Below are 12,336 nucleotides of genomic sequence, written 5' to 3' on the forward strand. Positions count from 1 at the left end.
AAGTCCGTTGACAGTAGAGTACTTAGCACTTATCTGCATAGAATGTCTTATCACCTGTCACCTTCTCTGTATACTGTACAGTACTGATGAATGGGATTTCAGTAGCATGTTCAACACAGACGTCAGTCAGACACATTCCAGGATGAGGGATGTATGTCAGACAAGTTCTGTCACTGGAGTGTATGCCCATGTATGGGTATGGTGTTCCACTGCTTTGGCAACGTGAAGTGGTTGAGCATGCCTGCTTCCCTTTATCAGTTTCTACTGCCAGATTGGTTTTAATACCAATACCGTGTATACAAGAAGGACTTTTATGTTTGTGGAATTTTGAATGATGATTCTTAGCTATGCTAAATCACTTTCACTACGGTATCAATGAGATCTTCCTGGTAAGGACAGTGGAACTGATCGAGATGCTGGTCTCTTCCTTTTCTAGTTGCCTTCTTCTCTACCGAGGTAGGTAGGAAAAGAAGACATATCAGATGTTGGACCTATAGAATACATGTGACTGAAGTACAGTATTACAACTGATGTAACATTTTGTTGTGTACACAAATGTATCTTTCAGAGGCATACCCTTCCTCTCTCTAGCTAAAAGGGAAAGGAGTAATATCAGACACTTATTGATAGATACCTTAGTTTCTTGTCTGAACAGTTATATCTATCAACTGATCTAGAGACAAAGTTCTAAAGACTTATTTTCAGTCATGGAAGGGTGTCTGGATCCCCTTTCCTTGGTCCTTGTGCTGTTACATTACTCCTGTGAGGAGTGGAAGATGTAGGCAGTATTTTCTGCTTACAATCTTTAGTTTGATAACAATGACACCACGATACTAACATGGTCACCAAAGGTCCTAGTGTCCTTACATGTCAGGTCTGCGACAATGGTGGTGCTCGGACAGACAGAAGTACTTTCAGTACGATGGCCAACAGGGGCTCAAAAGCTGGATGGCACTTTTTCGATGAAGTCAAGGGATAGGACAGTTGATCTTGACTTCTGGTTCTTGCTCAACCTCAAAAGAAGATTGATCATACTCTTTCTTCTCCCAATTTCCCGTTGTTGGCTCTATTCTGATCTGCTTATTCTGCATATTTGAAGGTGATCAGTTAGATTGATCATTTTCCTTCGATGGTCCTGTGGCACCACAGTGTGACTTCAGTGTTACCCCGCCCTTTGTTGGCCGAATCGGTTGAGCTTTCAACCAGAGTTCAATTCCCCGCCGCTGATGAAGAGTTAGAGGAATTTATTTCTGGTGATAGAAATTCATTTCTCGCTATAATGTGTTCTTCCACAATAAGCTAGGTCCCGTTGCTGGTAACCAATTGGTTCTTAGCCAGAAAATAAGAATGGCAAAGAGCTGTTAATCCTTGGTCTGGTAAAACTAAAGAAACTGTGTTACCCCATCAAACCCAAAGCGCTACTAGTTCGTTAGAAACTTCCTTTCTGCTAAAGAACTGATCAACCTAACGCACGTTTCCTACTGGACATCAGTATCTTTGGGTTAGATCTGTAGAAGGCAAAGTCATTCATATGTCTGTCGCATTCAGAAAGGACATGTAGTTCAGTTACTGGGATAGAATGTATTAGTGAAATTCACATTCATATCCTCTTACCTTGGAATATTGACCATAGACTAAGGTATCATTTCTCTGCCTAGGGGAATGACCTTCCAAAAATACCCTGCCATTTCCTGGTGGTCATCACTATAGGCAACATTTCTAGGGGCCACAGTCATCCATCGATCTATGGCATTCAGGAAGAACCCATTGATCTGGTACTAGGATAGAATGTAATTGTGCAGTTCAGATTCTTATCTTTTACCTTGGGTTATTGCCCATGAGTCCTTGGACTCCTTTTCCTTGGATCCTTGGTGGATGCTCAATAAGTTTACCCAGCTCTTGAGGACAGGTTGCATCTCGCCTAAGGTGTACGGCTACGGGGAGAAGGTGTAGTGGGGACTGGCTTCACACCTTCCTCCTGTTTTCCATCCTCTTCCAGTGGACAGAGGAAGAGTGAACAAGCTGGACGGCATGCATACAGGTGATCTGCATGACTGAGTTTCCAGTCTATAATCCAGTTTTGTTTGGATTAATAGATGCATTTCCTACCTTCTCGCTAGCAAGGAGAGAGAAGGACTGACTATGGGCAAGCCAATTGGTTATTTTCAGCTACATAGTCTTCGACATTGTGGGTTCGTCCTTACCTTTCGACTCAAGGGTTTGCATACTTTCCTTTGAAAGTATGAACATCCCATATGTTCAGCAGATCATAGGTATGGCATCCTTCCTTTGCTCTTTAATGACCAGGAAGGGAATACTGTACCAGGTGAGCTGAACTACCAGTCAGTTCAGAGAATTATTTGGAATCCTCCCTCCAATAATAAGTCTCCATATGTAAAGACTGACAGTTTGTATTCGTGTAATAACAAATGTCAAATTTTTTATTAATTTGTAATTTTCCTAACATACAAACCTGAGGTTTTACATAAAAGGCTCACCTCTTACCACCCCTCGTTCTTTTACCTGGGCCAAAAGGTAAAGTGAAGAGATTGAATGCATACCAGTTGGGTGGGTGGTACTTATACCCCTACCATAGATAACTGTTACCATAACTGCCTTGCAAAAGTTTAACAGGCTGACTTTCCAGCTATGTAAAGACCTCAGGTTTCTATGTTAGAAAAATACAAATTAATTAAAAACTTAAGTTGTATCTGATCTTTTGGATAATTACAAGTAAGCACTTGATATGTGAAGGGATGAGTTATATCTGCTGTACCATTAGAATTAAATCTTCCCTCAGTAACCCATCCTCTGACATTGTAAAAGAATCTGTTGACAGAGATTTAGTGGGCCAAGATCATCAGAGCCATTACAGACGAGATTAAATGAGCAAGTTGATGACATCTCTGAAGGAGCAAAAGATCCAGGAAGTTAACCATCCTCAAATTTTTATGCCCTAAATCCTTTACAAAGAAAAGTCCCAAAGAAGAGGTAAAATAAAAAATTCCTTGAGTATGATGCTGTTCATTAGGATCATTTGAAGCTCTTCACGATGTTTCAAAGAGAGAAAATGGTGGCAATATTACCAACTGTGCTTCTGTATTTACTGCAGGGCAGAGCTGACAGCATTTTAAACAGAAAGGATAATGCTTTGTCGCGTACTGTGATGCTAAAATTCATTAGATTCTCAGTTTTTACTGATTGCCACCCTTTAGTAAAAAAAAAAAAAGTTCAAGAATGGCTGATTCTCATTGGTTGTTGACACAAAACTTTAAAATTTTGCATAGTTCCCTCTGATGTGGGAATTCATGGTATTGTAATGAGGTAGTGGACGGAAGTAAAAAAGAGCCACATGGAATAATATGTACAATACTGAAAAATATCCCTTGCTTTGATATGATATGGTAAATGATCTCTGCACTGTTGAGCTTCATTATTGGTTGTCATGCTTGTGGATATACCTCTGCAACATGGAGCAGAGGCCGTACTCCTCTGATGCTATTAACAGCCTCAACACATCTTTCTGTATCCAAAGAGCAAGACTAATGGATAAACTTTGTATCTTCTTCCTCCTCATCATTGAGTTCCTCCTTGTCTTTTTCTACCCCTTCTTTCCTCTCTAAGAAGGAGGAGGAGGTTTTGGGAGCCTTCTCACAAGAATTTCATTGGACTTTGAGCAAGTGTCTTTCTTCTTCACAGCTTGGCAATGGCATTTGCTCACCAGCGAGTTTGGCTGTTGCTGAAGTACACAGACAAGATTCAGTACTACCTGCACACTCAGCTTGAAGGTATTGACAATCTGGCTGCACTTGATCATGTGGGCTCTCTGGTGGTGCCTGGTTCATACACAGTCCCATGGTATCATGGACAGCTGCAGGCACAGATCATGTAGATACTTGGGGTATTCCTGGTTTATTCAAGACCCCTGGTGTGCACATGCATGATAGTGCACGAGTGTTCGTTTGTAGTGTTGTTGAGATGGGTTGTAGAGATGTTAGGAGGTTTACAAATCAAACCACTTTCATGAAACATATATTAATAATATATAAACACATACAAACACACAATCATACTACTTATGTACCAAAGATTGTTTACAAATATCAATGTTTTACTAACTAATACTTATATACCAAGATTCTACAAATAACAGCAGTGTATTCTTTTACAGTGCTTATACTAGGGTTTTATTTACAGATAACTGTGACCTTATACTAAATGTTTACAGAAATAATAGTAACTTATCTCTTTAATTTACAACTTAACACCTTAACACCTTCTAAAGGTATGCAGTAATAGACATCCTGCATACAGAAGTATCACAATACCTCCAGTAAACACACATCAAACTCTTGTTACAAACTAACATACAGTACATGGAACACCAAACTTCACTGCCATGAATGAATATCTGAATACCATATTTCACTGTCATCCTCTAATTACTAAAGTCCACTGTCAGTTTACATTTATGAGTGCAGTACTAAACTGCAATTGTCACAAACAGTGTTCTGAATAAGTGTTTAATGGAGAGGGCTAACTTACTTTATTGATTAAAGCGTATCTGTCTTCAAACATATGGTAATTTTATGGGAGTCACCATATCATATAGGGTGAGTTACTTTACCTTGAGTTGATATCTTACAAGTTAGTTAGTTATAAATGATTTGTTTAACCAGATCGCTAAACCCTTTTAGGGTTCTTCTCAGGCTGGAGAAAAAAAAAGAGGGAAAGAATACATATAGAAAAAAAATTAAAAATTATAAAAATAAAACAATAAAAAATAGAAGAAAAAAAGGAGGGGAATTATATTTTATTTATCAATTTAATTTTGTTTAAGAAGAGAATGATATTATTAATTGAAAAGTTATTACCGTCAGCTAGAATATCTTTTATTGATTTATTTTGTAAATAAGTGTTTCTTTCATGCTGCCATCTGGGACAGGCAATCAAGATATGTTTGATTGTTATTGGGATGTTACATCTTTCACAAGTTATTGGATTTATGTGGGGAGTTGACATCAGATGACCATGTGTGAGTCTGGAATGTCCTATTGTGAGTCTTGTATACTTCATTAATTCTTTGTTTTTGGGTAGAAGAATACCACTTTCTAACTTCGTTCTTAATTTGTCTTAGTTTGTTTTGAGGGGGTTTATTTGACCAATCGTTTTGCCAATCCCTATAAAATTAAGGTTTGACTGATGCTTGTCAGTCTGATATAGGAGCATTCGTAGTAGTTTGGGGATTGTACAAATCAATTTAGCAGTTTTATTAGCTTCCTCATTACCCTCAATGCCTGCACGGGCTGGGATCAACAGACATGAACTTGAAGGCCGTTTGTAATTAATTGATTTATTTCCTGTTGGATATTTTGGACAAGGTGATTATTTGATTTAAATGATCGCTTCATTTGCACTTCTTGAGTCACTCAATATAAGTGCTGAAGGAAGTCCTTTTGTTGATATAATCTGGAGAGGCAATTGTATGGCTGTTAATTCAGCTGTAAATACTGATGATATTAAGGGAAGGCCCTTTTGGATAGTTTCATCATTTGAATAGGCTGATGAGCCTACTCCAGCTTCATTTTTGGATCCATCTGTATAGATTATGAAGGGATTACCCTTCCATCTTATGTGTCCCATGGCATTGTTGATGGTACATTTCTGTGTTGGAACATATATTTTTTTGAAAGATATGATAAATATGTGCATATTTTTGCCATTTTTAGTGTCCATGGTGTGATCTGATTTATTTCTTGGGTAAATCTGAGTATCATGTTACAGGCAGTCCCCGGTTATTGGCAGGGTTCCGTTTCTGAGGGTGTGATGATAACTGAAAATCGTCGATTTCCGGCGCCTTTCTGGCAATTTTCGGGGGCTATCGGCGCGGAAAAGCACCGATTTTCAGTTATCAGCGCCTCTGTTAGGTATGTATCAGTGCCAATACCCAATTATCGCCGCCAATAGGCGGAAATCAGCGATTTTCAGCACCGAAAATTGCTGATTTTCATTGCTAGACAAGCCCCATAAAACTGTATCGCTGTTAACCGAGCCTGCCGTTAACCGGGGACTGCCTGTATGTAAATTTGATAGATGATTAGTTTTTTTAGTAAATGAGCTTTGACTTGGGTTATTATTTGTATTTTGATATTGAGAAATTTATTTGATACAGGAGATGTGCCTGCCTCTTCTTAAAGTAATTAGATCTCTGTAATATTTTAGAGGCAATTGGCCTGCTTCTGCTAGGTTAGAGACAGTTGGAGATGAGTGGAAGGCCCCTGTACATATACGTACTCCCTCGTGATGTAAAGCATCTAGAGATTTTAGAGTTGCTTTTGAGGCAGTTGAATAAATTGGAAACCTCCAAAGTGCCGTGCAAGTACCAAACGTGTTACTTTACTGTTTTTGTAGATGCTTTGAACTCTGCAAGTAATACGCAATGGTTTACACATGGTCTGCAACTCTTGCACCAGTAGATCCAGATATCTCGGTTTAGCATTTTGGGGATTTGACCAGAATCTTTCTCTCTAAAATGAGATTCATCATTAAATGTTATCAGTTTGTTACTAAATATATATTTTTTAAAAAGATTTAAATTTTAAATACGAAACCATAATTTTCCAGTTATCAAAGGCTTACGACAGAATGACGTGGGCTGACATCTGAGACCTGCTGAATTTTACAACACGTTCATTGCTCGTGTCAGAGATGACGTTATTCTTGTTTCCTATGGGAAAGTTTGTCTGAGTAGACATTTCATGCCATAAGAAATGTTAGTTGTACATTTTTCTTAAAAAGTTAATTTGACTTTAAGAAAAAAGTTATTTGTTTCAGATTGGGCAGGATTGGCAGCCATATGAAAGCATGAATCTGCAGTCAGCCATACTTCATCTACATAATCCACCTCCTGATAATTTATCAACTATAGCACATTTTATACTTGGTGCCAGGTGTTTCTGTTTGAAGGTAATCATTCTCTTTCCTTCTAGTTTGGGTTTGGGAGGACATTTCAAGTAATATACTGTAGTTTCAAAATACTTAACCTCAAGAATAAACTTAAACCCTAGTGAACATACAATAATAGTAATTTAGATTTGTTTCACTTGACATTATATATAATTAGTCCTTTTTAGTTACTGTAACTAGTCCTGTTTACTTTATTTCATGTGTAAAGAAAGAAAATGAGAATGGAAGGCAGCTGGTGCTGCACATAACCAAAGGAGTCCCCTGGGTTTCAAGTAGCATTCTTTCTGTTGTTCACAGTACACTGCAGATGTCCCCAGTCTCTTGTCTTAATTTTGTGACCCATACTTTTTAAGATTTTGTTTGATTTTAGCTTTCATTTACCATGTTGTGGTTTTCACCTGTGCCTTTGAAGAAGTAAGCAGAAGGACTGATTTAGTTTTTCTTTGAATAACCAAAAAGCAACTCTTTTGTTTACAGTTTATACTAATAATTTACTTTCAATAAGTATGTAAAATATTAGTAATTAGGAGAGATGAGTTAGTGTTGTGTTAGGATTCCCTTTACAGTAATTCTGTTATGGTAGGTTGTTCATTTTGACTAAGTACTAGAAGTGCTAGCCAAGAAACCAATGGCAAACTAGTTACTGTCTATCATGATAATTATCTTTCATATGGTTTTTGCTAACTTGAAATTGTGCTATGCTTTAGTGTTTTCACACCTAATCAGCATCAGCTTATTTATCTTTGTAATGTATTTTTATGTTTAGGATATATGTGCATGATTTACTCTGCATTGATTTCATAATTACTTTGCGCTCCAGAATAACAGACTGATTATATTTTAGTTTTAGAAGTTAATAATTATTATTTTATATTTATTTTCTGCATTAGTGAAATGGTATGGCCATTACAAAATGTATAAAAAGCACGTTCAATTTTATAAGATGTTTTTATAGAAAAGCATTCTTTATGTTTAAAAGTATCTGTTCTTGTTGTGACGTTAGGAAGTGACGTCATAGGACGAAAATGGCCGGAGGGAGCAAAATGTAAAAATACGTAGACGTGAGTGTTGAATAGAGTGTAGTGCAGTAGAGAGCTCTCTAATGGTTAGGTTGTTAATTTTGGGTTGAAAGCCCGTTTTGTGGTTTTTTGTTGCAAGCTGGATTGTATAATAAAAGAAGAACAGTGTGGACAGGTGGGTGGATCGCATAATTGTAGCATTTTTGGACGGGTTACGCTAGAAAAACTTTCAAGAGGTAGCAGAGCGTGGTTGGTTAAAAATGGATGGATCTGATGGTAAACTTTGGAGGATGAAATGGAGAAGAGACTGTCTGAGATTTAGCGGGACACAGGGCGATTATAAAGGATGGAGAGGACAAGTCAAAGATTGGCTCGTGGTGTGTGGAGAGGAAGTGAAATATCCGGGGATAGGGATAAGAATGAGCTTGAAAGGAAAACCTTTAGAAGTAACAGAAGGAATAGATAGAGATGAACTTAAGGATAAAGAGAGTTCAAAGGTAATCCTATCCAAACTAGATGAAGTGTGTCTAAAAGGTACGTTAATGGAAAATTACAGTAAAATGAAAAACTTGTTTTAAAATAGAAAGAGAATCTAATGAAAAGATGAGAGATTTTATAATTAGGTATGAAAAGGCAGAGTCAGAGTGTAGTAGAGCAATAGGGAAAAGTATGCTTGAAGGGGAAGCAAAAGGTTTTCATGTGATCTCACAGAAAATCAAAAACAAATGGTATTAGCAGCTTGTGGTCAAGAAAAGTTGGAATATAAAACAGTGTCACAGATAATGAAAAGGATATTTGAGGGATTAGGGAATAAAGAAGAGGGGGAATGGTTGGGATCAGAAGGTATGCAAATTTTGGGAAAGGGAGGGAAAACCAAAGATATTGGGGAAAAGTGAATCAAGGTAGAGGTGGAAGGAATCCTATGCATAGAGAAGGGAAAATACCGCTGTGTGCAATATGCAAATCAGAATGGCATTGGGCTAGAGATTGTCCTCAGAATTTTCAAAATAAGAAGAAATCAGAAACTGGACAAGACACAGAAAAAGTTTTTATAGGAGAAGTTAGTAAAATAGAGGCAGAATCTAGGGGATAGGTTGATGCAATTTTAGACACAGGATGTAAGTCAACAGTTTGTGGGGAATTGTGACTAGTGCGCACTGTTGTGGGTTTGAATCAGGAAGAGTTGAGGAGAATGAATGATACTAAGAAAGAGTCTAATAAAGTATTTAATTTTGGTGAGTCATCATACAAGTCAAAAGGAGTAATGGAAATACTGAAGAAAAACAAAAATTTTATTTGAAGACAGAAATTTTGGCATGATGTACCATGGTTAATAGGTAAGAAAACCATGAGTAAAATGGGGATGACCATAAATTTAAAAGAGAATTGTGTTAAAATAGAAGTATTAGGGAAATGAAGGTAAAGTTAAGAGAAGGGCATTCAGACAGGGCCATTCAAGAATAGCCAATTTTGAGGAGGAAGATACATGATCCTAATTTGTGTTTGTAAGAAATCAGAATTAAAACTGAGGTTGGAAGGGAAAGAGTCGAAGGGAAATTAAAGGTGCAATGATGAAGTTACATCTACAATTTGGCCACAGAAGTGGAAAAATATGGAAGCTAACAGAAGAAGCACAGTGGAGTGATGGTTTGAGAGAGAAGGAAAAAGAGGAAATAAAGAAGTTACTAACAGACTTAATTGCAAGTTGTGAGGTATGTAAAAGATATAAATTAAACCCAGCTAAACCAGTAGTGGGATTTTCTTGGAGTAGGACATTTAATGAAGTTGTAGCTATGGATGTGGGAGAGGTAGAAGAGAGAAAGTTCTTGGTAATATTAGATATGGCAATGAAGTATTGTCAGGCTTTTTGGATAAAAGACAAGAAACCAGAAACTATTATGAAGTCACTTTTTGACTAGTGTTTTGCTATATTTGGAGCACCTTCTAAAATATTATCAGACAACAGGGGAGAATTTCAAAATAAAGAAGTAAGGAGGATGTCAGAAAGATGGACTATTAAAGTATTGGCCACAGCATCTGAATCTCCATGGAGCAATGGATTGTGTGAAAAGACGGTAGGCATAATCAAAGAAAGCTCAAGAAAGGTGAAAGATGATGAGGAAGTGGATTGGTCCATAGCATTAAGATGGGTAATGAGTGCTAGGAACTGCTTATTAAATAATGGTGGTTTCTCCCCTAGCCAATTAGTATTTGGGAAAACCCTTCTTTGCCAAATTTAATGGGAGAAGAAAGTTCAAGTCCCGCAAGCAGAGAGAAAGGTATGGAAGAAAGCATAGTAAGGGATACACTGAATGCAATACATAAGGCCAGAGAAGTGTTTATCAAAAATGAATCTTGTAATAAAATAAGAATTGCTTTAAACAAAAATGTCACAGAACATCAATTGAAGAAGCAGTAGTGGGAGACAAGGTATTCTGTAAGAGAGAAAATGAAAATGAATGGGGAGGACCTGCTCAGGTAGTGGGATATTGGGTAAAGCAGTAGTGGTAAAACGTGGGGATTCTTTAAGAGAAGTAGCTAGAATACATGTTACTAGGATTCAAAGACTATCACCAGAAAAAGAAAAGATACCTAAAATAGACAAAACACACTGTGAAGAATGAATCCCTTGCATCAAAGGAAGGGAATATAGATGGGCAGGAAGGAAAGGAGATGATAATGTGCTGGAGAAGGAATGCAGAAATAGAAGAGACTAGAGAAAGAGATTTGGCAGAGGAAACACTGGAAGATGAAGGGGAAAGTGAGGTAATAGAAGAAGAAAGTGAGGTAATAGAAGATGAGTTAAGAGATACCCAAATTCAGAAAGGGAAATAGAGTTAGAGCTATAAACAAAAATACAGGACAAGTAGAAGAGTGGACTATATTAAGTCTTGCAGGAAAAAGATCAAGCAAATCTTTGGCTGATTTGTACAATGTAGAAGACTCACAGCCAGGTGACAAGGGATGAGTTAACTTAAAGAAATTATAGTCATGTAGAAAAATTTGAAGATGAAGAAGAGGTTTTGCTAGAATTTTAAAATAGAAGCGTAATTGAAGCTAAAGAAAAAGAACTGCAAAATTGGAGAAAAAACAAGGTACTGTATATGACAAGGTAAATGATGTTGGACAAATAGCTATATCTACAAGATGGATAGCAACTGAAAAGGTAAAAGGTGGGAGAAAGGATATGTAAAGCAAGATTGGTAGCTAGAGGTTTTGAAGAAGGAATGGTCAAATGGGAAAAAGATGCTCCTACAGGCAATGCCGAAAATTTAAAATTTTGTTTGACAGTAATAAAACAGAAAGATTGGAATTGTTATACGTTAGATGTAAAAACTGCGTATCTACAAGGTGATGAAATACGAGAGTTATATTTAAAACCACCTAGTGACGATGGTTGGAGTGGATTATGGAAATTGAAGAAAACTGTTTATGGGCTCAAGGATGCAGCAGAGGCATGGTATTGTAAGGTGGTAAAAGTGGTGGAGGAGCTTAAAGACGAGAGAAGTGGATTAGAACCTAATACTGTATATTCTTTTGGAGGAAAGACAATAAATTGAATGGTATTTTATGTAAACATGTAGATGATTTTTGCTATTCAGGAAGTGAAGGATTTTTAAAGGAGACAATTGGGAAATTGAAAGGAAAATTGCAAGTAGGAGAATAAGAAAGTAAAAGTTTGAAGTATATAGGAGTAACAGTAGAGCATAAGGAAAATAAAATTTGTCTTAATCAGTGGCAGTATATAAATTCTATAAGAGAACCAATGCTAGAAGATTTACAGGTAAGAGAGTTAAACAGAATATAGATCAGTGGTAGGACAGTTGAATTGGGTATCGCTACATACCGTGCCAGAAATATCATATGATGTTAGTGAATTAAGTAAAGCTTTTAAAGAAGGAATGGCTCAAGGTATGAAAAGGCTGATTAAAGTTGTTAGAAAAACTAAGAGCATAATGGGAGAAGTGATAATAAGCGAGTTAGAAAAAGAAAAGATTTATTGGGAAGCCTATGCAGGTGCTTCATTTGGGAATATTGAAGATGGTTATACACAATTAGGTTATGTGATATCTTTGATAGATGGTAAGAGAAGTCCCATGTGGTGAAAATCCAGAAGAGTAGCAAAGTCCACCATTGAAGCAGCAGCTCTTGAGTGTGGGGGAGGCCATAGAAGGATTGATATATTTCAAACATTTGTGGGAAGAGATAGTAGGAGGGAGAAAATTAGAAGCATTGGTTAAAACTGATATTAAAACCCTAATAACTGCAATAAAATCAAGTAGTGGAGTAAGTAGTAAGAGATTAAAAATTGATATTACAGCAATAAGAGAAACAATAGAATCTGAAGAAA

At 37.0% G+C, this 12,336-nt stretch overlaps 1 protein-coding gene across 2 annotated transcripts in view; it reads left to right on the plus strand.

The window, feature by feature from the left end:
- The window catches only part of LOC136852911 (uncharacterized), a 59,190-nt gene that overhangs the window by 27,145 nt on the left and 19,709 nt on the right, over positions 1-12,336 (plus strand). For both annotated transcript variants that reach the window (XM_067127867.1, XM_067127876.1), the window contains exon 4: positions 6,835-6,966. In XM_067127867.1, coding sequence (XP_066983968.1) covers positions 6,835-6,966 — 132 coding nt within the window. The remainder of the gene's footprint in view (positions 1-6,834; positions 6,967-12,336) is intronic.

This window comes from Macrobrachium rosenbergii, chromosome 3, assembly GCF_040412425.1.
Source record: "Macrobrachium rosenbergii isolate ZJJX-2024 chromosome 3, ASM4041242v1, whole genome shotgun sequence".
NCBI classification, from domain to species: Eukaryota; Metazoa; Arthropoda; class Malacostraca; order Decapoda; family Palaemonidae; genus Macrobrachium; species Macrobrachium rosenbergii.